This window comes from Microchirus variegatus, assembly GCF_963457635.1.
Source record: "Microchirus variegatus genome assembly, chromosome: 16".
Classification (NCBI taxonomy): Eukaryota; Metazoa; Chordata; class Actinopteri; order Pleuronectiformes; family Soleidae; genus Microchirus; species Microchirus variegatus.
In genome coordinates, this window is record NC_139817.1 from 22,982,785 (window position 1) to 23,007,849 (window position 25,065).

The 25,065-nt window shown below is 40.6% G+C and overlaps 1 protein-coding gene across 3 annotated transcripts; it reads left to right on the forward strand.

The window, feature by feature from the left end:
• Positions 1-2,303: 2,303 nt before the first annotated feature.
• On the forward strand, positions 2,304-23,736 carry tango2 (transport and golgi organization 2 homolog). 3 transcript variants are annotated; one of them, XM_083902785.1, is made up of 9 exons: positions 2,304-2,443; positions 3,414-3,548; positions 8,730-8,818; positions 10,680-10,799; positions 12,358-12,475; positions 19,235-19,302; positions 19,510-19,663; positions 21,495-21,599; positions 22,898-23,736. In XM_083902785.1, the coding sequence occupies exons 2-9, from the start codon at positions 3,493-3,495 to the stop codon at positions 23,016-23,018; spliced, it is 831 nt and encodes a 276-aa protein (XP_083758911.1). In that variant the 5' UTR covers positions 2,304-2,443; positions 3,414-3,492; the 3' UTR covers positions 23,019-23,736. The 3 variants fall into 3 exon arrangements, with proteins under 3 accessions (XP_083758911.1, XP_083758913.1, XP_083758912.1); XM_083902787.1 differs by having other exon boundaries at positions 19,513-19,663; XM_083902786.1 differs by having other exon boundaries at positions 2,321-2,443; positions 3,426-3,548.
• Positions 23,737-25,065: the final 1,329 nt, after the last annotated feature.

The window sequence follows — 25,065 nt, forward strand, 5'->3', positions numbered from 1 at the left end:
GATTTCACTGTAAAAACCTGTGATGTGATGTTTGCCACATTACCCACCCCTACCTCATACAACCACACACAAAAACTAGAACTATCCCTTTAACTGCATGTGTGCACAGTTAATTGCTGTAATTGCCTCCAGTCATGTCCTGGACTTCTGGCTTGGGTGTGAAACCACTGACCAGCCTCTATCTACACTACACTACACACTATCCAAGGACATCATCAGAGGAATGAATGAATGAATGCATGAATGGCATTTGCTCGGCCGTGATTTAGAAGCACTCACTCTCACAACTACAACACCATGAAACCCAACTACGCCATCAGTCCAGCAGCCACTGACAGCCGCCCCTTCTCCAAATAAGGTAGTTAGACGAGGGGAAACCGGAAATACTCCATGGTAACTCACTTACAAACAGGGGGGAAGGGGAGGGGAGGGAAGGGGAAGGGGAGGGGGCAACACAATGGATTGTAGTGAGGCTGAGATGATTGACAGCTCGTCGCTGACTGCGTCCATTAGCGGTACAGTTGTTGTACAACGCGTATTATCGTGTTTTATCGAAACACATGGCGAAATAAACCACAGAGCAGCATTAAATGTATCATCTCCTGTCGAACCACAGTAAAAAAAACACATACAATTAAAGAAATGTGGTGATTTAACACACCGGGTCTGTGCGTCATCTACGCACCTGCTCACTCATCTGTAATTAAGCTCAGCGCGCGCGCACACACATACACACTATTTCTACGCTACATTGTTGTTAGGTTGTTACGTTATTGTCCCCCTTCCTCCGTCTGAGGCTAAAACTTGGCGTTGCGGGATAACCTGTCCCCCCCCCCCCGCGTGGGTTTTACGCACGGGTTCTTACCTCAGTTTCTCCTGCTCCTCATGCTTGTTCCACGCAGACGAGGAGACTCCTCGGTGTGGTGAGCGGTAGACCCAGCCTCAGCCGCCTGCCCGAACAGAGCGTTGCTCTCCGTGTGCCGCGTACAACTTGGCTGCCGCAGGGATAACAGCGCTGTTACTACCTCCACGGACCGGTGCTCGTGCACGCGCTCCGTTTTACGCGCAAACCTAAAGTATCCTAACTGGTGTTAAAGTTACTACGTATCCTCGCAGCTACACCGCCGTTGTAGGTGACAGCGACGTATTATATTGTTTTTTTTAAAGACAGTGCAGCCTTTATCCCCCCCCCCGCTCTCTCTCATCCACCACAACAACAGTGCCTGGATGCTGCTGCTGTCCGTCACAGCAAGTGTCTCCGCCCCATCACCGCTCAGTGTGCTCTCTGCACAGTAACAGAGGAAACTATTGACTGATTATTTTATTGTTTATTTGGACAATGAGCAACTAAATTGTTCACTCTTTCCATTACTCCTAATTTGTCTCATTTGCGGTTAATATTTAATTATTTAATTGTATGATTTTTTTTATTATTATTATTACTTGCCCACACATTTTCCACTAAGTCAATAAACTGAACCAGTTACATTATTTATTTAATTTTAAACTAGCGCCACTAATCCAGATTGGGCGTTTCTATTGTTATGATAATTTACTGCTGGTATACTTTGTCAAGTGAGCACTAATGTAAGGAAATTCTTTCTCCAATTTAGATGAAATGCCTTTTCAAAATAACACTTTGCCAACCAATACGAGTAGTTGGTTATTATTATTGCTGTTATTGATTTATTCTAGTTAATTCAGGGTCTTTATGATATTATTACGTGAACTTTATGTTAATTGGCAATTATATGCTATTATGTTACTCTCCACAGTGAACTGTGTATATTGTAAATTACGTGAATACCCTAATAATATATTTCGTGCTTTCATATGCATGTTTCATATTCTTGTTTAATCTCATCGCGTTGGTTATTCTGTTCCTATCGTTTTGTATAATGCAGCTGCTGTAACAAATTGTTTTTTAAATAAATGATAGTATATATATTATTATTATATTTAATTAACATTATTAGAAGCAAATCTTACTCGGAGTTAAATTTACATTCTGTTATAAGTTATAAGTTATAAATAGCTGTGAGCTCTGTTTGTACTGTCGTCTAAACAAAAACCCGAGTTCATGTTCCAGTTTAGTGCTTTTGTTTTGAAGGCGAATTTAACCGGAAGTGTTACAATTCATGCTCTGCGTGCCGACCAATCAGAGTGAAATTAAAAGCCCTCTTCGAAGTGCACTCGATATGGTTTACGCGTGGTACCGCGGTGGGCGGGACTCAGGACAACGCATAGAGAAAGAAAACCTTGGCGTCCGCAGTGGAGGCTTATGAAACGAGCCGCGGAACATATCGAGGTCACTCTGTGCGAGCACTTCCTTTGTCAACAGCCAGTGTCGAGTTTAGCCGACAACACAGAAGAGCAAACTACGAAACACTAGGCTCAACTCCTCTTATTTGCTCTCTAATGTGACACGCATCACTAAGACTAGGTATGTATTTAACATTCCCTTTATTTCCCTTTGACACCGTTACATTGTTCATTGTAGCAATGCTAATTTTAGTCGGTTTACTAAGTTCTGTTGAAACAAGTTTGCTAGTGGCTGCAGAGCTGACTGTGTGCTTTGACATTGTTTGTTCTAGAATGAACTATTTGTTTGTTTCTAGTCCGTATATATAACAGACAATAGCTATGCCTTTTGGCTAGTTACTTATAGCTTTCTAAGCTACAACCTTGTGTCCCTTTTAATGATATTATGGTTGTTACAATGACTGGTAGTATTAGGTAGCTTCATTATACTATACTAGTGTGAGCGTAGCATATCATGACATGTCATCGGAATAATGCTCTTACCTCACTTTAACCTTTGTACCGATCACATGTGCAAACCTGCACACACAGTGGTCATGGAATTATATGACAGATTTCATGTCACACACAGCTGTTCAACCCAATATCCACTCACAAAGGCCCTCGAAACAACATAAATAATAACACAGGGAATAAAAAACAAATGTCTAAGTACAGTTATTTAAAAAAACCACATTGGAATTGCATTTATTTACATTTAGGAAAGGAAGGAATTAAGGAAGTTTATTAGCACTGCACTAGCATACACAGGTTACAGGGATCCATGTAAGTAACACCCACATCACAAAGGTAAAGACAAAGTGTAAAATGTTTAAAATGCGATGAGAAATTGACTTTATATATTTTTTAAGATGGGTTGAAATAACTTGTCAGATCGTCAAAAGCCAACATGGAATACCTTTAGCTGCTGTTGTTGCTATCTGAATCATAAATTTCGACACACCCGGAAACTTCATGAACATGTTTAGCACGTACCTGTAGATCTCGTTTCCTAACAGACGTCACCACCACCACCACCACCGTACTGCCACTTCCACACACCAACAGTTACCACAGTTGCCTACTGATTTTCTTTTCTCCCCCTAATTAAGTCTCTTCATCAGATGTGACAAAGATTTGGAGCCAGATGCAGACTGACTGAAAACCCTGTCATCACACACCAGTACATCCATGTGTATAATTTTCTTCAAGTTTGACCCCCGTCCTGCATCCAAAAATGCCTACAGGTAGGGCAATTCATTGCATATTAACAATATTTTTGTTATGTGAAGTTGGGAAACTCCGAAAGAAAGTATGTCAATTTAAATATGGGTTTTGGTACTTTAATGGTAATATGATGTCATGACGTATCCAACAGCTGAGATGCAGACATTTAGACATCTTCACAAGTCTTTGTGCAAACAAGGGAGCCGCCTCCAAGGATGTTAAGTAAATATGTACATCTCTCCTCATCTCTTGATAAATGTTCTCAGGCTATCACAAGAAACAAGTTGGGCTGCATTTAATCAATTAGTTGATTATTATTCAGATTACTTGAGTACTACTTTGGTCCATAAAAGGCTTGGAGCTGTAGTGTACGCCCAACACCCAACAGCAGCATGTAATTGAAGATTAAAGTGAAAAAAAAGCTGTGGATTTAACTTTGTTGATTTAAATTTTTTAATAGGGTTAAAAAACAATTATCAAAAAAATCTAATGTATCATTTTGAACAATGAAATAAGCCTGTCACGTGTGTATAGATTTTAAATCTATATTGAATATACAACTGAAACTTCACTTAAATACAAAAAATTACAATTGCAAAATCTGTCTGAATAATTGTTTTGCCCATATTGATCAGTGCTTTTTTAAAAGCTCAAATCCAACATTTCACAATCCTGAATAAATCCATCTTTATCCTCCATGTGCCCTCAGTGGGCAGCATGGGCGAGCTCACTACGAGCAGTCAAACTTGGTTGCAGTGGGATGTTTAATCCAGCTTATTATAATCCTCTGGAGCTCGAGCATAACCTCTCCACCTGGCCGTGGTCCATCTCTGTCCTTCCCTCTGGGTGTCTGACCCAGCAGAGGTGTGTTTTGGTTCGTGACTCAGACCTGAACTTGTGTCCTAATCCAGTTACATCAGTGCTATATTTAGACCGTGAGTCGCTGAACTAGGTTTCCTGTGTTGCGTTGATGTCTAAAATCTAAATGAATGAGGTTACTGCGAAAAAATATCAGTCAAGGGAGTTTCATTAAGTACAATTACTATGCTCCCACAGCACTAAATGACAAAATGGTATATCTGCAGGGGTGAAGTTAGTGGGTGCATGTTCAGCACAAATGTGATTACCCACATGCTGAGATTTCTGTGTTTCGAAACTGACTTTCTAGCCTGCGCTGTTCAGAATGTCAGACATTAAGTCTTGCTGCAATCAGCCAACAAGCACTGTTCTATGCTTTGACCTGTAATTATAGCTGTTGGACATGCTCTGCTTGTGGAAATGTTTTTGATAGAGCTCTTGGGGACAAAAGTGCCTGTTCCCTTTTGAGTAAATATTCCAGATACATGATTATTTAATCTTGTAAAAATCTTACGCTGGTCCACACTATAAAGGGTTGAAATTCTTGAATGTTACAATGTCATAGCAACATGACAAATCATTTTTAAAGTGTGCTTGTGCGATGACTCCATGGAGTGCAATGGTCCAAGTTTTCTACAGACTTAACTGCCTCAACACCTTAGATTGCTATTCAGTTTGTGTCAGACATTCATTGTTCCATAGGATGAATTCCTCTCTTTCTTTTCCTGTAATATGATCAGCACTTGGGGCTGGGTATTGCCTGGATACATTTGTGGTATCGACCTAACTTCCTCTCAATCTCCATCCTTCCATTTTCTACTGCTTTATTCTCCAGACGAGGCTTGAAGGGGAAGCTGGACCCAGCAGACATAGGGCGACAGGCAGGGTACACAGGCACCTGTACACTGTACAGGTAGCCAATCTATACAACCATTCACTCTCACGTTCACACCTGTGGTGGCCAATTAACCTCTCACAGTTTTTAGACTGTGGGAGGAATCCGTAGACAGTTTTATTTTTGAATTAAAGCTCCCATAGAACGGAAGATCGATGTGTTGTATTGTCATCTCGGGCTCTGCGAGATCTCTGAAAAAACATGTTCTGGTTACGTGAACAGCATTTCTCTTGAACAGCGTATCCTCCTGCTCCCGGCACTAGTCTGGGCACATCCGGTTGCATACAGTGAACCGCAGAAGAAGCAGAACGTCCGTTGTTAAAACAATGTTTTGATAATGAGTAGCAGTGCATCCATCGGCTCATTACCAGCAACTAGGTTTTTGACCATAAAGAAGTTAATTATGTAAGTAGTGTTGTGGAAATTTCTCTGCTGCTAGTGAACAATGAAATGGAGAACTTCTGCCGGCGGACAAGGAATTATTTTCATTGCAAGGAAAAGGTCAATCTTCACAGGAATGGTCCTTGCTGGAAAAAGACCCCGAGCAAAGTGAACCCTCCACATTTATGTCTGAGCAGCTCATCCTTCGCATTCCTCCAATAGACAAAGACTGTACATTCAGACGGTGCTTTCACACCTCTTTGTCTACTGTAGGCATTGGGGAGCTGGCTCCCTGCTGGTGTGGCAGGAAGGTGCAGGCTAGACGCAATACACAATATGCAATACCCTATACACAAAGGACCTGGTATTCTGTACTGGGTGGGTATCAGTGTTGCAAATGTAGCTCTGAGTCAGCGATATTGAATTTTACCATTACAGTAGACCTCCATAACTCAAATATATGTGTGCTAGGACCACTCTATGGGAGCTTTAAAACATGTTTGTAATATGTGAAAATTTTAGTTGAAACATCAAAAACTAAGAGTGACCAAATTTAAAGGGACTGACCTTATGGGAGTCATTTATATTCTTGAATTCATAACATTACACAACAATTTTACAGTTGCTGCTGCCAAGTCCACAAGCCACTGTGTATTTTTTTTGAGTCGAGTATTCATGAATAGCTTTGATACCTCTCCGCTGCTTACCATCCCTCCTACATTATGCAGCTGGCCCGACTGTCACTGTGATCCGAGCTTCGTGTGTGATTCCCTCCCTCCAGGATCTGATAGCAGATGCTCTCACTTGTGTAGCGTCATTAGTGTTAGCTTTGTTTTCAGGCGGCGCCCACAGTGCCATGGGAACAGGCTGCCATTAGCCTCAGATGCACAGAGGTTTGACCCCGATTAGGTCAGTTTAGTTTGCGCTTACACTGGATCCACGGTCCCATCCAGAAAGATAAATAGGAGGGTCGTTAAGAAGCTCAAAGGAATTGTACAGCTATTGAAGAGGTCAATCAATTTAATTCACCTTATTTTTGCCGAGAGGTTGTTTCGGTGTGTCTCTGTAGTGTTTAAATCTCAGTGACCTTTACCTCTAATTCTTTAAATGCGCAAAACCAGCTATTCCTTTATATGACTACACTCCATGCATTTCACAATCTTCCACTGAAATGTAATTTCATATTACAAAAATTCATCTTTTCCTTTAAGTAACGGAGCTATTTTCACAACTGCAGAACAGGAGAGCAGCTGGATGTGTGCCCCGTGCCACCAAATGATGTCACATTGCTCAGCTCCACAGCTGAATGGACTGACGTGGTGTGTTAAATGTGAAAAGGCGTTGTTTTACGCTCTCTGGTTGCGTTGGGTCCAGAGGCCACGATGCAATTTGTAGCTGTAAATGGTGTGAGAATAATGACTTAAAAATTGACACTTGAATAATAATAATAATGGCACAGGCTACCACTTAGCGGTTAGAGTACTCAGCTCTGGATGAGGAGGTTGGCATATCAAATCCCTGCAGTGTTGTAGTGTGAGGTGCATATATATATATATATTGGACCATCATCCCACCTAGGATGGACTAGATGTACAGAAATCCAGTCCTGGCCCTGCAGAGGTTCAGGTCAGTGTGTTTCTAAAAGCAACCTGAGGTGCCTCCTTGACATGGGGGGGATACTTTCATTAATCAATTCTTTCTATCAACCACCTGTATATGTAAAAGATTAAATAAAGAAGGTGACTCAAGTTCCTTTTCATTTCACTTGCTCTGTGTTTAAATTACTTGTCTGTAATTGTTATGCAGACTTGTCCTCGAGCCATCGTTTTTCTTTTTCATCCTCTTTCCTTTGGTCGTCATCAAAAGGGCAACGTCCTCCGTCTAATCTTGACCTTTTGTCTCCTTGCACCCACAGTTGTTTCTAAAATAAAATGGTATTTTTGAACACATCTGAGGCCTTTTGTCAAGCTGGGAAACGTACAACTCTTTGTACTAGAAACATACGTTGGTAGCAAGGTCCAACACCTAATTTATACAACATTACGTTTGTAAACTATCCATCCATCCACCCTCTACCTGGGAGGAAACCAGAGAACCCGCAGAAAACCCATGCACACACGGGGAGAACATGCAAACTCCATGCAGAGAGGCCCTTGTTCTGACCAGGTCACAAACCCAGGTCTTCTTGCTGCAAAGGCATGAGTGATCCTTTGTAAACTATGTGCTTGATAATTGCCTATTGTTGGAAGCAATGTTTTGGAAAGGATGGTCAAATGATGTTCTCTTCACCTGACAAGTGACAGTACAATGAGTGTATTCTTCAGTTGTTTACCATGTGGGAGGTCTACATAGCAGGGCTGGAGCAGTATGCTTATGTCACAATTCCATTCTATAAGGATTGGTATTGTGATTCAACTCTATATTTAATTGTGATTTTCTATTACTCAAACCCAAAATGTAATTCTACATTTCTTGACACAAAATCGCATTTAAAAGAAAAACCAGTGCACACTGCCTGGCAGTCAGTGGGACAGTAGCGCATGACAAGTACAACAGAATGTTTTTAATTTGAACTGCTACATTTTGCTGCCACTGCTAACAGTAAAATCAATAAGGTCAGACCAAGTAGAGTAAATAACTTGGTGTTCACTGATAGTGCTGTAAGAAAACAAAATGTACAAATGTTAGCCTTCAACAAGCTTCAAATGAAAAATGTCTTTTCAAAACCCTGCATTGCAGAAAACACAGATAAAGCAAACTCCCACCCTTATTTGAGGTACATTTGTAGCTATTCCTTTTCCTCAAGCTCTACTAGAATAAATAGCACAGTTCTGGGGGAGAAAATCATTTTAAACTTCATGCATAACAAATCACAAATAAACTAAATGTTGTTGTGACTCATGGATAACCTTTAGGAAGCTGTAGGATGCAAACCTAAGGTCAACAGTGCTCAAAGGGAAAGTACAGTGAGTAAAGGAGATGGGATGTATGAGTTCACGGTGATTGAGTTGCTGGTGAATGCGCTTTTTTCGACCACTTCTCAGACCCATTATTTCTATCTCCTCAGGCTGATTTTGGCTGCAAACAGAGATGAGTTGTTCAACCGGCCGTCCAAATCTGCAGACTTCTGGGGCACAAACAATGAGATCCTCAGTGGTAAGTCATTACACTTCAATCCATGTAAACGGTCTCCAGTTGTGTGTGATTTTTAAGTATCAACAAATGTCTGTTACGTTCAAACCATTGTCAAATGAGTTCACATAAGCACAAGTAAATTAAAAGAAAGTTGGTTCTGGTAGTTGTGTTCAGAAAGGGTGTTTTGCAGACAAATGTTCCAGCAAATCCAGATAGTGGATCAGATGCAGATGTATCTTTTATAAAATCATGTGAAAATGTTGAAAATAATAATAGTTTTTAAAGAGCAGGGGGTGCAGGGGGGTGTTGGCCTTCAAACACATCTTTACTCAAGGCTAAATAGCTCTCAGTAATCAAGGGAAAATCTGTCTTCTTCCCCTCAAAATCCAATACTCCCTGCTGCTTCACAGGACATCTCCACCCTCAATAAACTGCATTTAATTGATTGATGTCCAATACACATAGTAGCCAAGCAGGGGAAATCAATCATCCTTTTTTCTTTTTTTTTTTTCTGCTGAAGGAGGAAACGCAGTGATAGCCTCGCCGTTCATGCGTCTCCTCTCCCCTCTGTAACAGAGGGGTCAGGACTCCAGAGTTAGGCCTTTAATTGATGGCTGCTTTTATGCGATGTGACGGGAATAAATGGCTGAGCCTTATATGTGGTGCTGGTCGGTGGGTGGACAGAGGAGATATTGCATGACGTGAAGGGAAGTAAGCTATAGCTCCCAGTGGAATCAGGCTGGCTTTCTCTCCGCCCTCCCACAGGAATAAGAGCATTTGGCTCTCTTGGTCACTGTCAGTGTAAGTGGCCTTGTCTTTATTGATCACCAGGAAGTGCAGCAGACATGCAGGGAGCCATGTTTTCTGTATCAAGTAAAGATGAGGATGGTGAAAAGAAAACCACTAATTTTACTTATAGATTGATTGATTTTATTGAATTACTCCCAAAGCTACACATAATGGCACTCCAAGCAAAACACATTAAATATTTCTTATATACTTCCCGTAATGCTATACACAAGGAAATGTGTTACTAATCACCGTGCCAAATTGATGATTTAAAAAGGAAGAGCCAAGCACACAAAGTATGTTTATAAAAAAGAACATTTTAACATATTAAAGAAATCTAGACATCTTAATAGTGTTGAGCTTAAGGTATTTGGCATTATTTTGTAGTTGAAGATTTAGTTAAAGACATTCAGTGTATATTTGCACATCTCTTCTAAGTTTAGTATTGCCACACTTATTGCTTCACTTTGAATACGAAAGTGCAGATTAATACTAGGACACTTTTGTGATTTAACTGCCCTCTAATTTATATATATATATATAAAAAACAAAACAAGAGTGACACTGATTTAGTGTAAATAACCCAACTATAATTAATGCAATTTATAGTGTTCCATTGCTATCCATAATAGTCAAGCACCTGCTACTCCACATGGTGGAAGAGGGCGCTTTGGGCCCTCTAAAGGCTTGGGCTGGCCCTGCACACACACACACACACACACACACATTAACGTATTGTTAATGTGTATTTTTTTTCCCCCCAAGGAAACTGACCTGTGAACATACTGTAGATCTCCTAAAGTGTCGTGAGAAATCTGCAGTAACATAGGAAATTACTGAATGGAAATTTTTTTATATTTTGTGGATATTGTTCTCCAGGAAATATGATATATTAACAGTGTATATAGATGTGTTTTTTTATATATATATATTATATACATAGTGGTTTTTAAAATTGAATAAGTAACATTACTTACTGAAGTGCTTGTATATACATTATTGTGTATATAAATGTTTACATTGATGTCTACCTTCAAATAAAGGCCAATCAGAATTGGAGCTGTGATTTATAGACAGTCCATTGCTATTGCAGGCCTGGATCTGGAGAATGGAAAGGAAGGAGGATCATGGCTGGGGATCAGCAAGAGGGGCAAGCTGGCCGCCCTCACCAACTACATGGAAGGACTGCAGAGTCCTGATGCACAAGGACGAGGTGAGACATACAGTGCTGCTGGTTTGTTTAATAATTCTAGAGTTTCTTCTATTAGATGACAGTGTACATTTCATTGTCATGCACACTTTTAACATCCGAGGCCCAGGACAGCCCTGCTCCACCAGTCAGCAAACAGTAAAATATTACAATCAAACCAGGATGCTGCCCGTGTTGGCATTATCAGGAGAAAAAGATACATATACCGCATAGCAACTCCAGTCCAAGAGTGTGACAGGAAATTACTTTCCCAACCAGCAGATGCAGTTGTAATGCATATGCATCATTAAAAAATAGAAGCCAGAAGAAATAATTAGGCGGTGGGGTATATAAATTGCCGCATTTGTTTATTTTGTCACTTTGTCGTCGCACAGATGCTTGCTCCAGATTGCCATGTCATAGCTGTATTAGCATCCATAATAAGTCAGGATGGTATAGAAGAAGAAGGTCCATATGACTGAGCCCTTTGTTGTGTGCCCTCTTGCCGTAGTCATTTGTTTACTTCATCATTCCCGTGTTGCTTCTCTTGCTTTTATTTGCTGGAGCTAAACAGCCAATCACACGGCCTTACAGACCATAAATCGGATGACTCTGACAAGGGCCAGCAGTACTGCACAAACGTGGTAGACAACGGATGGATGGATTCTCCCTTTAAGAACTAAATTGGCAACTTCTGCTAACTCTGGCTCATGCATTTAACATTTAATCATTATTATGCATCATACATATTGCAGTGAGAATTGTTTGTTGAAATTTTGTAAACTGTAAACCCTTTTTTCGACTGCTCTCGCCTCACCTTTATCCTGGTTCCACTGTGAGTCGTATAACGATAAGCTGCAGACGTGACGCAGTCGCATTAGTCTCGCTCTCAGCCCTATTCATACAGACAAGTGCTCTTATTCTGCTCCACTGTTCGGTGTATTAAAGTACAAAGATGTAATTTGTCTGCCCTTGTGCTGGTAGTGGAGGTAGTCACCGGCATGACTCGGTGTAAATGGAGAGCTACCTTGGAGGAACAGGATACAGGTTATGCCTCTGATGATGATTTTCCTGGTTTGGTGCAGTTTACAAAAACAATGGTGACCTAACACTGGTTTTCCTAGCAATACATTATCTTTAGTGACTAGCAATACATTATCTTTAGTGACTTTAATGGCCTCCTCTCCTTATTTTCACTTTTCACCAAAACTTGGCACCATTAATTTAAAGGATTATGTGCTCATAGCACAGAAAATGCAAAACCCAAACTTTTAATGGTCTCGTGAGGTCATTTAGCATCAAAGTTAAAGAGGAAATATACATCTTCCTGTCTTAATCTTGTTATTGGGATTTTAAAACTGATTACACAGTATAACAGTGATAGAAAAATTACAGAATTTGTGTTTATATTAGTCCACATTAAGTTATAATTTATTCTCTTTGCCTCCGGATGGGGCTTATCCTGAAGAATGACGCCTCACTTTACAGCACAAACAGGAATTGTAAAATGTGTACTGCCTTTATAGGCAGCTTTATTTAGTGCATGATTTAAGAACCATCTCTCTTTTTTTACTGTTTGTAGGCTTCCTAGTGTCTAACTATTTAATGGAGAAGGATCTGGACAGCTACTCTTACTTGAAGAAGGTGTCCGCAGAAGGTAACCTATACAATGGCTTCAACCTCATCACAGCAGACTTCAAGTGAGTGAACCGTGTGGTGAAGTCCATCTCTGAATTGTCCATCCGTGTCACAGATGTTTTAAAATTAATGTATTTTATATTATTAAGGCGGACCTAGACCGGAAGTTCCAATTAACGCTGTTTTTTAGTATGTATCTGCATCCTTACCTTGTTTAAGTAGCCCTGGTGGGTTCTACATTTCAGCCACTGCTCTCGGGCTCAGCGAGATCTCTGAAAAAACCCGGTCCGGTTACGTAAACACAGGTTCTCCGGAGCACTAGTCCTGGCACATCCGGTTGCGTAACACCGTCAGAAAAGAGGATTTCTATCGACTCGTTTACAGCAACTAGGAGGTTTTTGACCATAAAAACAAGTTAATGTATGCAAGTAGTCCATAACTAACATATATGTGCAACAGGACCAGTCTAGGTCCGCTTTAATATAATATAAAACACGACATGTTTGCTTTAAAGTGTCAGATGTTACGACAAGTTCTTTATTGCTCAGTGTGGATGATATGAGGTGACTTATGGTTGATACACCAGAGACGGATTCCTGCACACTGTAGGTTTTTCTACTTAAAGCTTTGTAAATCTGTTGAGAGTAGGTTGTCACTCGGTTCACCCGAGTTCTTGCCCTTATCATACCGCGAGGTAGCATCTTTATCTCTGGAGTGCTAAGCTGAAAAGATAAGAGCCGTGAAACCTGTGAAGAAGCCATCATTGGAGTTCTGAAGGAACACCTGTTCTTATTTCAAGGTTTTAGACAAAGAAAAGCAAGATGGTATTAAAAATAATGATTTTTTTTTCTTCTCCTATTTGCTCTGCTTCACTGGCCTAACTGAAATGAATTTGGTGAAAAAAATCAAAGTGGGATCAGTGAGCTCTTAAATGACTGTCATGATAGAGGCCCCAGCAGATAATAAACGCTGCCACAGGTGTCAGTATCTGCCACTGAGGTTGGCAGGTCAGTTCTAACACACATACATACCAAACAGTGTCCCTGAAAATAGTTTCTACAGTGGAATTTGTTGTTTGTTGGAATAATGAGCGTATCCTGTTAATGTGGCCTAAACCAGCATCTTCTCTCAAAAGGATTAAACATGTCTTTCACAATCCCACAAAGAACTACAATATGAAACAATCCTTGCTCTTGGACGTTGTGGAGTTAAGTCATGTTGTGATTGTCGATTGTGCTATTAACTTTCACTTTTTATTTTTGAATTTTGTCAGTGACTGTTTACTCTGTCTGTCTGTTTGTTTGATTTTGAATGTTTGAAAGAGACACCACCCTCTAAACCCCCATGAATACACAGCATTGTTCTGACTGCTCATGTGAAGAGTTGGGTAAACTATGAAAATAGCTGCTTGGTAGAGTTTAATGATGGTCTACATTTGGAATATCTACATGAAAACATCAACTGGTTTGCAGCTTCAATCCAGAAGCATTCATTATATTATTGTTTTTTTGAAAGCTCTTTGAATTTCTCATCGGACGACACATACCAACAGCTACATGGCTCTGCTGGGTTTCACTGAAGCTGTCACAATATGCAAATCAACCTATTAGGACTTCCGCCTGCACTGTTACATCAGCACTGGTCTTTAATGAAGGGATAAGGTGCCACCTCACGCTCCTGAGACACCAGCAACTTGTAAGACTGTCTTTGTTTATTTTGCAGCGATGATAGCTCTATATGGCTTTACTCCCCGATGAGAGCCACTCTCACTGCAAATAGAGATGAGACCGTAATGGAAAGTAAGCCTTCATCTTTACCACCACCATCATCACCAGCCTATTAATTTCCACCGCCGCGTGCCCAGCAGGTCAGAGGAAATGAGACATCTAGTTTCTTTCGAGATCAATACCTACATCTGGCAGATGGAGAGGAAGATTTCTCATTCGTCTGTACCCCGAGACATGATTTGTGGTGTGGTACTGCAGAGTGTTGGAGCACACTGCGTCTTCACTCAGTTTGTGATTACCCTCACTGAAATAGTAGCAAAAGAAGAGTGAATACTTAAAGCGGACCTAGACCGGAAGTTCCTATTAACGCTGTTTTTTAGTGTGTATCTATACAAAAAAAAAAAACTATATTCTATATTACCTTGTTTATGAAGCCCTGAAGTTTCGAAACAAACAGTTCAGCCATTGCTGAGAACGCTGTGTTTATTGTAATCTCGGGGCTCAACGAGATCTCTGAAAATCCCGTAATAGTTACGTAAACAGCGGTTCTCCTGAACAGCCGATCGTCCTGCTCCAGGCACTAGTCTGGGCACATCCGGTTGCGTACATTGAACCGCAGAAGAAGAATAACGTCTGACTCCGGGTCAAAGTCATAAAAGGGACTGTGGCGGGGAATCGTGACGAAGCTATTTTTAAACACTGTTAAAACGATGTTTTGATAATGAGGAGCAGTGCATCCACCCTTCCAGAGGGGGGTGCTGCGCTTCTGAGAGCGGATGTGCTGGTACTATATGTAAGTAGACCTCCATAACTAACATATATGTGCAACAGGACCACTCTATGTGAGCTTTAATCAAATGTATGGTAGTCAAAACATCTCCAACACACTTTAAATCCATAGAAATTACACAAGGTTTCATTGTGGTTGCCATTTCTGCTATTGCTAGTGAAATCAACAATGGAACCATGGAAGCTTTACAAAAGTGACTGAATTCACCGTGTGCAACAACATCTACATCACAGAGAGTGTATAAACTACCGTATATGACAGCTATCACTTCTGGATGGGCGGTCAGCTTTAACGCATCAATCGTAATTATATAAAGACAGTGGAGCGTGTGTGCTTTAGAGGGAGGGTGGAGACAGAGAAGGTGTCGGGGGGGGGGGGGGGGGGGGGCGGTGATCAATCACAATTAACAGTTGAACCTCTGCAATGGACGGTGATTATATAAAAAATGCATGGTTTGAGAGCCTTACTTCTGTTTAGTTTGAGAGTTCCCCAGTGGCAGAGATTACACAATGTGTGTGTAATTCATAATAGACGGATTCAAATCTTGAAGTTGACACCTGGATTATTAACATATAACCATTCTGTGTGGCTGGATTGGTCAGTGGGAACTATGCATTTCTAATTTTGATAACTATTGATTACTTTTCTATGATTATTCTATCCCACTATAAGTCATTTTCTGTTAAAGTGAGTACCCAGAGATTATTTATTTTAATGAATATCTCCTCAGACGTTGGCTGACAAAGAGGTGCCTCCTTTAATGCATTTTCAGTTGAGCTGAGTGTGGCTTTTTTTTTTGTTTTATATATATTATTAAATCAACATTAGCGGGGGAGAAGCAGTTTAATCTTACGGTCTCACGCCATATGCTGTATATTCTTGGCAGAAACCCAGGAAAACAACAGTGCGACACATTCCGGTATCGGTATATTCAGTTTCAGTAGAATAAAACATGATTTTTTTACTGACTTGATTCAAAAGTCAAAACCTTGCCACTTAAATCACTTTATTGTTGGATGCTCCTTGTTGGATGTATAGAAAGAGGAAGAGAGAGAAGCGATACACCTGTGATTTCCCTACTGTGTGCAAAGGGTGCATCACCTGATGCTGATGTTTTCACAAAGAGCACTTTACACTATCACACCATCTTTTAAAAATCACGATTCAATCATGCAAGCTTGTGAAATAACCTTTAATGCTACATTTATTTACAAAATAAAGAGTCTAATTCAACTACTTATTCAATTAGAATACAAGTATTAGGTAAGCATCGCCCATATAAACATCAGTGTCCCTATTGGCAAACATCATCTTGGGCTGATGACGGTCAACAATGTGAATGTGCAGTAAATAACATTTTATATCCATTCAGCTTCACTGTGACACAATTATGCTCAAAAAAAACATGTTTCTTTGCAATCAGGGACAGAAGGGGAGATTGACAGTATTTCCTGGAACCTGATATGTTTTGGTGTTTGTTTGTTGTTGTTTTTTAAATGCTGACATTAAGCATGTTTAGCACCAAAGTTCAGCTTGTAACTGAAGCGAAGTAGAACTACAGGCAAGGTCTTTATTTAGCCAGAAACCACAGCAGCCAAACTCATTACTATATATGAAAACGCACTGAATCACAGCAGGTCTTGCAGTTGAGTCTATGAATATGAGACTGTATATATACCAAATGTCATGGTAAGCCATCAACGCAACAGTGGACCATCTATGTTGTCTTATGGAGTAGCTTGGAGAAGAAAATGGACACAAATGTCTTCTATATATGCACGTGTGGGTGTTCGTGCACGGATGTGTGTGTGATTGAAATCGCTAAGTACATGTTGTCATTACCCAGGAGCCCCCGCCAACCTGCCCATCTACATTCTAAGCGGATAGTGTTGAAAGCTCTTCCAGCCATCTCCAGGCAACTGCACCACAGCTGGCTATGAGGAAACCGCTCAGCCGCCGCAGTGTAGAGGACTCTTCATTGGAAAGTCTGCCGGGCCAGCAAGCATACTGATTATGTCTCTGACTGAGATCTGTGAAAAAGCCTGTTTTCAGCTCATCCCCCCTCGTTTTTTTTATCTCTCTCTCTATCTCGCTGCCCACTGGCCTTGACCTCCCGCTGTTTCCTCATTTCAGCCACAACGCACCTGATGTTGTAGCTCAGTTTCAGGTAGAAACAAATGTGTCTCTCTCCACCTGCTACCACCAGTATCGGTTTGATACACATTCCAGGGAAAGCGTGCATCCAGTGTTTTGTGTGTAAATAGACATGCAGTGTTTGAGGTCTTACACAGATTCAGTATCCAAATAGTGTTTCGGACATGGAGAGAGGAGAACTGACTACAGGAGTTGGCTTTACAGATGCCTTGATTTCCTTTTATGCTATGGTGCCATCTGGTTCCCAGTGAGCCTCTATTGTGTATGCAATAATGAGGTGACTGCTATCACCTGAGTCAACACTGACCGGTGCTGCTGTGTTCATAGTAACCATAGATACACAGAAAGAACAGTGCTTTTTTTTTTTACCCCCCAGACTGCTCAGCTGGGTTTGGGTACAATTTGGCAACAGAATTGAGGTCTTTGATTTGCCGTCGTCAAAGAGAACATGTGATGTGCAGCTACAGCTCAGAGGGTTCTCTCGCAGCTGCCCGGACGCGTATTGTCCTACCCTCTGCCGCAAGAAATTTACACAAGATGGAGACGCTCTTGTGCAAACAGTTCAGCCTGACCTCTGCACAGAGGCTGGCATGTTTGTCTTTTGTCGGGCATGAAAGTGCATGTGAGGTTTGTTGATGCCTCCCCCCCCACCCCCGTGTCCTCACATCATCACCACCGTGCCCCAGAGGAAATGTGGAATCAATTATTAAAGATGGAACTGTGATCGGATGACCTTAGCCCGTCCATGTGGTGTTGGATGCTCGCTGCTTCCGGACATTTGACTCCAGCTGCAACTAACGATTATTTTTCATGATTGATTCATCTGTTCTCGATGAATTGGTCGGTCCATAAAATCTCAGGAACACGTTGACAATTGTGGATGAGTGTTTCTCAAACCTCCAAAATACTGATGTTCCCAACTGTCCCAACTTGTTTTGTCCACTTACCAAAATTTTTCAGTTGTACTGATTTATTTGTCCTCTGGAGCTATGAAGCCAGAAAATATACACATTTAAGAAGCTGAAAAATCTATTTCTTATTTGAAAAAAACCCCCAAAAACACTCAAACCAATAAATCGATAATTAACATAGTTTAAGTTTAAAAGCAAATGAAAGGAAAATGTTAATCTTGATTGATCAGAAATGGTTTTGAATCTCAATAGTGGGGCTGATCAATGAATGAATGAATGAATGAAAAAAATAGCAAATACGTATTTCCCACATATTGTGCAGCCTTATTCAGACGCCTGCTTGGAGCATTTCATATGCATCTCCAAGACTGCTGTTTTAATCAAATGTTAACTAATTACCTGAGTACTTGTGTCACCTCATAGCATGTGAAATATTTGTTCATGACGAACTTGAACAAGCATTTTGTACATGTGGTTAATAAATGCTGTTAGCCGCATGTGCCGCCCTCTTTGCCTGATTTGTGGTTTGGCTTTGAAAAGCGTCCAGTGGAACTGATTGCAGAGCAACAGGCTCAGCATCATCTCCTGCTCCTCTCTCACCCGCTTATGACCGGGAAGGTTTCCAGCTTCGCTGCTCAAACAGTGTTGCACCACATTTCAAACTGACTAATGTGAGTGGTATGGCTGCCATAAAAGTGACATCAGAAAATATATTCCCTCTACTCCTCAAAGAATTTGGCCATAGTTTGTTATTCGTGCTCCTGCTCAAACGCCGTCACAGATGTCCTTAATGTCAGATTAGTTTTTCCTGCTGAATAAATTCCCTTTATCTGAGGACTTACTGGAAAAGGCTTTATAGGTGTTTTTGACCTGTTGCTCCTTTAGCATAGGATTTTGTGTTAACTGTGATGTTTTTTCTGTTTGTTTGATTTTTGTTTTGTGTTTGTATTTGAATTGCAAATGTAACGACCCTTTTTAGTTCCCTATTTTCCAGGACTGCAATCATTGCAGGGATGAGCACAGGAAAACACTATAATACTCTTGTGATATTCTGTGACTCCCCGAGTACCAGTGCTACATCAGTCCCTCCCAAGTTCTCCGGGAAACATTATCTTTAATGCATTTGTGAGGATAGACACATCGTGACTCCTGCCACTGCCTTAATAATTACATCTGGACGGGTTTAATCATCACTAAATGCATTAGCTCTTATTTTCTGTCTCACTGTGTCCCATGTAGAGCCAAACAAGACACTGTGTGTTACTATGGAAACAGAGGCGGCCCTGAACCCATTCATCTAAAATCAGGTCTGTGCTTTTAATATGGTTGCTGTAGAAACTGCTCATTTCACATTTAACTCTCCACTCGGGCCGTTTGCCCATTTGCGTGACGTCTTGATATTTATTTGTGCTGCTATAGTTATGTGCTATACTGTATGTGCTGCTGTTCTTCTCACATTGTCTGTTTAAAATATGTTGAAAATATTGTTCTGTTATCGTCCATGTGACTCTCAGCAGGAGTGTATGGCTTGAGTAATTCACTGCTGGACACTCCATGGAAGAAGCTGCTCAAAGGGAAGCGCCACTTCACCAGCATCGTCAACAACCAGACCCTGTCCTGCGAAGGACTGGTGCAAGAGCTGCTCAACGTCCTCAATAATGAGGAATTGTGAGTGATCGGCATTCAACTGCTCGTCCCCTTTCCGGTAGAATAAAACACAATAGTTGCACGTCATCTCAATGTGTAAATTATAGTTAGTTATAGTTTGTTTTGATTTGCTTCTTCTTCACCGACGTCTTCATTCAGTCGTAATAGCTTGGGCTGAGCAGTTAATCAGTCAATTAGCAGTTCACAAAGGCTGCAATTTAATTGTAGGACTTTAGAACAGGGGCCCAATGTTAGTGTAGTGGTTAGCACTCTTGCCTTTGCAGCAAGAAGACCTGGGTTCCTGGGTTCGAGCCCTGTTTGGAACAACTTCGGAACAAGGGCCTTTCTGCTTTTTGCATGTTCTCCGGGGTTCTCCGGCTTCCTCCCACAGTCCAAAAACATGCAGGTTTGGGGATTAGGTGAATTGGTCACTCTAAATTGACCGTAGGTATGAGGGTGTGAGTGAATGGTTGTTTGTCTCTATATGTGGCCCTGTGATGGACTGGCGAACTGTCCGGGTGTACCCCGCCTATAGCCCAATGTCAGCTGGGATAGGCACAGCACCCACGCAAACCTCTGGTGGAGGATAAATCGGTAGATAATGGATGGAATTTAGAACGGTAGCTCCAAGTCCGGACAGAGGGGGGGGAACTAACCTGAAAGTGTCTGAAAGAAACATCTCCTAATTGCACTGATGCATGAAATATAGCATATCTGAACCATCTTTTATCCTTCATTTTTATATATATATAAAAACTTTTTTTTTTTGTTCACATACAACAATAATTGACATATAAGGTGTATCAAAATAGCATTACTAAAAGTAGAAAGAGGTTGAAAACAACTAATTTAACCTAGGCCCGAACGGCTTCTATGCATGAACTATTACCAAATGTCTCTTCACACCCACTATAAGAGAACAAAAAAATATATATATACTTTGAGGATTTAAGTAATTGTGGCTTAAGTTGTGAGATACCAAAAAAAACATGGGTGGTGACACTTGCGTTGTTTTGGTGACAAACGTAACACTGGTGCTTTAACTAGACTGGACAGAGGGGAAGCTAACCTGACGCTGACTGAAGGAATCATCTCTAAAGCGCACTGATCTACATGCTGCTATGTGTTAGTTTATTTTAGAATGTAACGTACTGAATCTCATCAAAGGAACGTTGTTGTTTTTTCCATAAATGATAGGTATGATCGTGGCCAGAACTGCAAGACAAGTTGTAAAAAAAGAACTTCCAACTTGTGCACTGAATTTAAAGTAAGAAACCTCAAACCTTTGCTAGGGTAGGGCGCATATGGTGGACTTGACCGAGAACTTAATAGGGTGAACCCAGCGTGGTCTTGTCACCCTGTGAAAGTCTCTCAAACTTCAAAAAGTCTGTAAACTAACTCCAGGAGGAATCCTCTGCAGGTGGTGTCATGGCACAGATGGAGGAGAGTCGAGTAGCTTGCTGCATACAAAAAAAATAGCTGTGGACTGGCTTAAAATTATCATTTTTTGACTGAAATATTTGCTGTTAATGCAAGAAATATCTTCACAGATTTTGGCCTGAGGCCTGAATAACGCAAGTTATGTTTGAGACTTTTACGTCTTAGGCTCAGAGTGTTCAACATGTGCGAAAGAAAGCTAACATGGAGTGATGAACTTACCTTCAGTTCTCGTTGAAGTACTTGACAGTCTCACAGTCGAGTACACACTTTTATTTTCCCTTTTAGAGGCTTTTCCAAACACAATTATGTGCGCTATGGGAGAGAGAGTGGTGTACTGAAAACACGTGATTTTAAGCATCCTAAAGAGGTGTGTGTGTGTGTGTGTGTGTGTGTTGTGTTTTAATTTTTTCAGGAACACACCTGATCCTGCTCAGGAGAGCCAGGGCGAGTGCTACAGTAGGTCGATGATGGAGGCTCTGTCAGCGGTATGCGTTAGAACACGTGATTATGGCACCAGGTCAGTGTCTTTCCACACATGCACAATCTCTCACCATACATCTTCTACTCTGGTGTCTTTACGTGTGAGGTAACTGACAGGACGCGGTGTTTTGCTGCAGGATCACAGACAGCAGAGAATTGTTAGTACATAAAACCCCACAGTGTAATCAATTCTCCACAGCAAAGAAAGGACAGAGGATTAGTGGGATTAGAGACTGTCCTGTAGCTGGAAAGTTCGGAGGGTCAATTTTTTGCCAGACTCCTCAAAGTGTCATTGCACCAGACACTGTCTGCTTCTGCCTGCACATTATTAAATATCTTCAGTGTGGAAATACTCAGTGTTATTCTTCTTCTCCTCCAGGGTCTCTGCAGGTTTCAACAAGTCGAATTTAAGACTTTTTAAGACTTTTTTAAGACCACAATGAATACAATTTAAGACCCATTTCACATCCATACTACCAAAAAAGTACAAAAGACATGAAGGAAAATTGGAGCCACAAATCGTTGAACTTATGCAAGCAGTTCGGCTTAGCTGTGGGCTTTCGTTAAGTTTTTGCTGCTGCTATGCTAAGCGATAACACACCGCGGCGCGCACACAGCACACTAGCTAGTGGTGCTCGACTTTAGTTCCATGTTGTAGTTCTGTTATCGGCATCCTCAAAAATGTAAACATTTCAAAGCGAGACTGAAGTTTATGCATGTTTTAAATAAAAGTAATGTTAATAGATTTTTAAGACCTTTCAAAATTGTATTTAAGACCTTTTATGAGATTTTAGGAGAATTTTAGACATTTAAAGGCCTTAAAGGTGCATTATGTAATAAATCTAAAGCTAACTGGCCATAAAATCCTCCTAATATGTCACAGAGACTCAGGAATAATGTTCATATAACAAACTGAACTCACCAACAACAACAGTACAGCCAACATATTTGCATTAAAAGAAATATTTTGCAGACTGCAAATCATGTTTATGTTTTGAAATCATGTTTTGGCATGTGGCGCCACCTACCGCCGTCTACCAATCATTGCAGTCAGTAGAGTCTCAGCTGCCGAGCAACCACGGGTTGCCAGTTACGCCAGAAAACGAAACCTAAAAGACCTCGGTATTTTGAATTTGAATGGAGTAACTGTTTTTAGGCCACATTCTTACATATGGCACCTTTAAATTCAAATTCTTGGATTTAAGACTTTTTAAGACCCCGTGAATACCCTGTCCTCTTGTTATATTTGAATTCTAATTCAAGCATTTAAGTTGTACATTTTATATTTAATGTGTTTGTTTTTCTTGTATCCCCTTTGCCCCCCTGACCATTCAGGACCAATACAGTAATCCTGATCGACACAGATGGGAACGTGACGTTCACAGAGCGCACCATGCTCAACTGTGACCCAAGCAAATGGAGCACCAGTTCTTTCCAGTTCAAACTGGAGGAATGACGACGTGATGGCGAGAACTCACTGTGTGCCTTTCTTCATAACCACCAGTCCCACACATCCAGCTGATCTTCAGCATCGCAGATAAAGCCCATTGTATGTGAAATGAAGGTCCATTTGCACTTTTTCTTCAGCTGTGTGGCACCTGCCATCATATTCATTAATTATATAGATATATACTTCTTGATTTAAGTCCAAATCATACATATTTTTTTTAAATTGCCAAAACTTTGTTGATCAAGACACATTTCTAAACGCAGCGTTGAGTTGCATTAATCAAAATAATTTCCATTATTTGTTGCTGTGATTGTCAATCAGCAAGATAATTGAATGTTGTTAGTTTATTATGCCTACACCTTGCACAGCTGTAGTCTCCATGTGAGCTACAGCAATAGTTTTAGGCACTGTGTTTCTGGACTGAAGAAATACAATTAAAACCTGCTTGAAAAAAAATTAAATAAAATTTACCCAGGCAGTTACTTTTGGTTTCTGATGACTGTTGAGAATGCATAAACACAACCGTCTGGAGCCCAATTTGAACTGGTAACCACACGTTCATGCTACTGTCTGGTTATTTCTGCATTTTACACCTTTAAAAATAAATAAAACATCTGGCTCCTCCTTTTATAGATGTATTTCACTCCTCCTTCTTGTGACCCATGTTGTACTTGTACAGGTGTCCAGGCTCTCAACCTGCCATGAAACAAATTACACTTTCTAACCTCAATAAAGATTGTAATTTATCGTTTATAAACTCAAAACAAGAGAAAGCTTTGTGTAAATGTGTATTAGCTAAAAGCAGTTCATATATATATATCTATATATATATCTCATTCTGGACCTATTTTTCTCATGGAGGATGCATGCATGTATCACCTGGGTTATGATCACTCTTCAGATTATGTCTGAATGCAGAAGAACCCACTGTTGACTTGTGAATGCAGTTTCTCAATTTTCAAGGCTTTTAATGTGCTGTGTGTGTAGCCACTGCACATTCATTTCTTTCCATTTTTTTAAATAGGGTCATGGACTGAAGTTAAGAGCCAGTATAATGTCTTATTGTATTAAACCAACAGAGATAGGAGACATCTCTATCCTTTCTGTTCCATTAGCGGAGCTACTGTGCACTAATCCAGAAATACTACTGTTAGTTAGTGACCCCACCTGGCAAGTTTGGATATTGAAGTTGCTTAAATGCTCATAGCCACATATCTATTGCACTGATATGATGTATTTTATGTTATACTTGAGCTTGTTAGAAATTGCAGGGAGCCAGAGTCTTTACCCTCATGAACACGGATGACAACAAAATGTGGCCCACAAGATGACAAACCATTATGAGTGACCCAATTCACAATACATATTTGTGCATTACTGACTATATTTACTGCCATTTTATCACCAGATTTGAATAGGTAATCCAAACAATTCAAATAGAAATATTTAGTAAAAGCCTGCAAAAAATATATTCTTGCAACTCATCTGTGTCTCCTGACCTAGTCTCTGGGAGTGACTGCCCTAAAAAGTCAACATTTAGACTTTAAATATCAACACAAACTTTTAATACAGAGAAACTGACATTAATATTTCACTCTAGTTTATTATCTTTATGGTTATCAAAGCAACGTCCACAAAACTGGCCGGATTCTACATAAAGTATGACTTGAAAAGTGCACATTTAGTGTAAAAAATATAATAGATTACTTTATTTAAAATAATAATAATAATACTTGCTCTATGCGTTGCCCGTCAACCAAAACATGGCAAAGGATTTGATTGGTTGAATTGACTGAACGTTGACTTGCAGCGACGCTGTGATTGGCCCGATGATCCGTCAGTCAAGAAAACGCCGGTAGTGGGGGGCGGAGTCTCAGTCGGTTTTCCGCTGTGGTTTTCTTCAAGATGGCGGCCCCGCTGTCGAGCCCTTATGGCGGCACTACGAAATTAAAATAATTTAGAACGTTAGTTAGGTTCCCAGTAGGAGACAGCCGCGGTGTATTTATCAGTGAGTATTTATTTAATCTTCTACCTGGCCGGGTTTGGCCTTGCT

Coding starts and splice junctions, on each gene's coding strand:
- tango2 (XM_083902785.1), top strand. CDS start 3,493: ATGTGTATAATTTTCTTCAAGTTTGACCCCCGTCCTGCATCCAAAAAT. Junction 3,549..8,729: donor GCATCCAAAAATGCCTACAG/GTAGGGCAATTC, acceptor CTATCTCCTCAG/GCTGATTTTGGCTGCAAACA. Junction 12,476..19,234: donor CTCATCACAGCAGACTTCAA/GTGAGTGAACCG, acceptor TGTCCCATGTAG/AGCCAAACAAGACACTGTGT.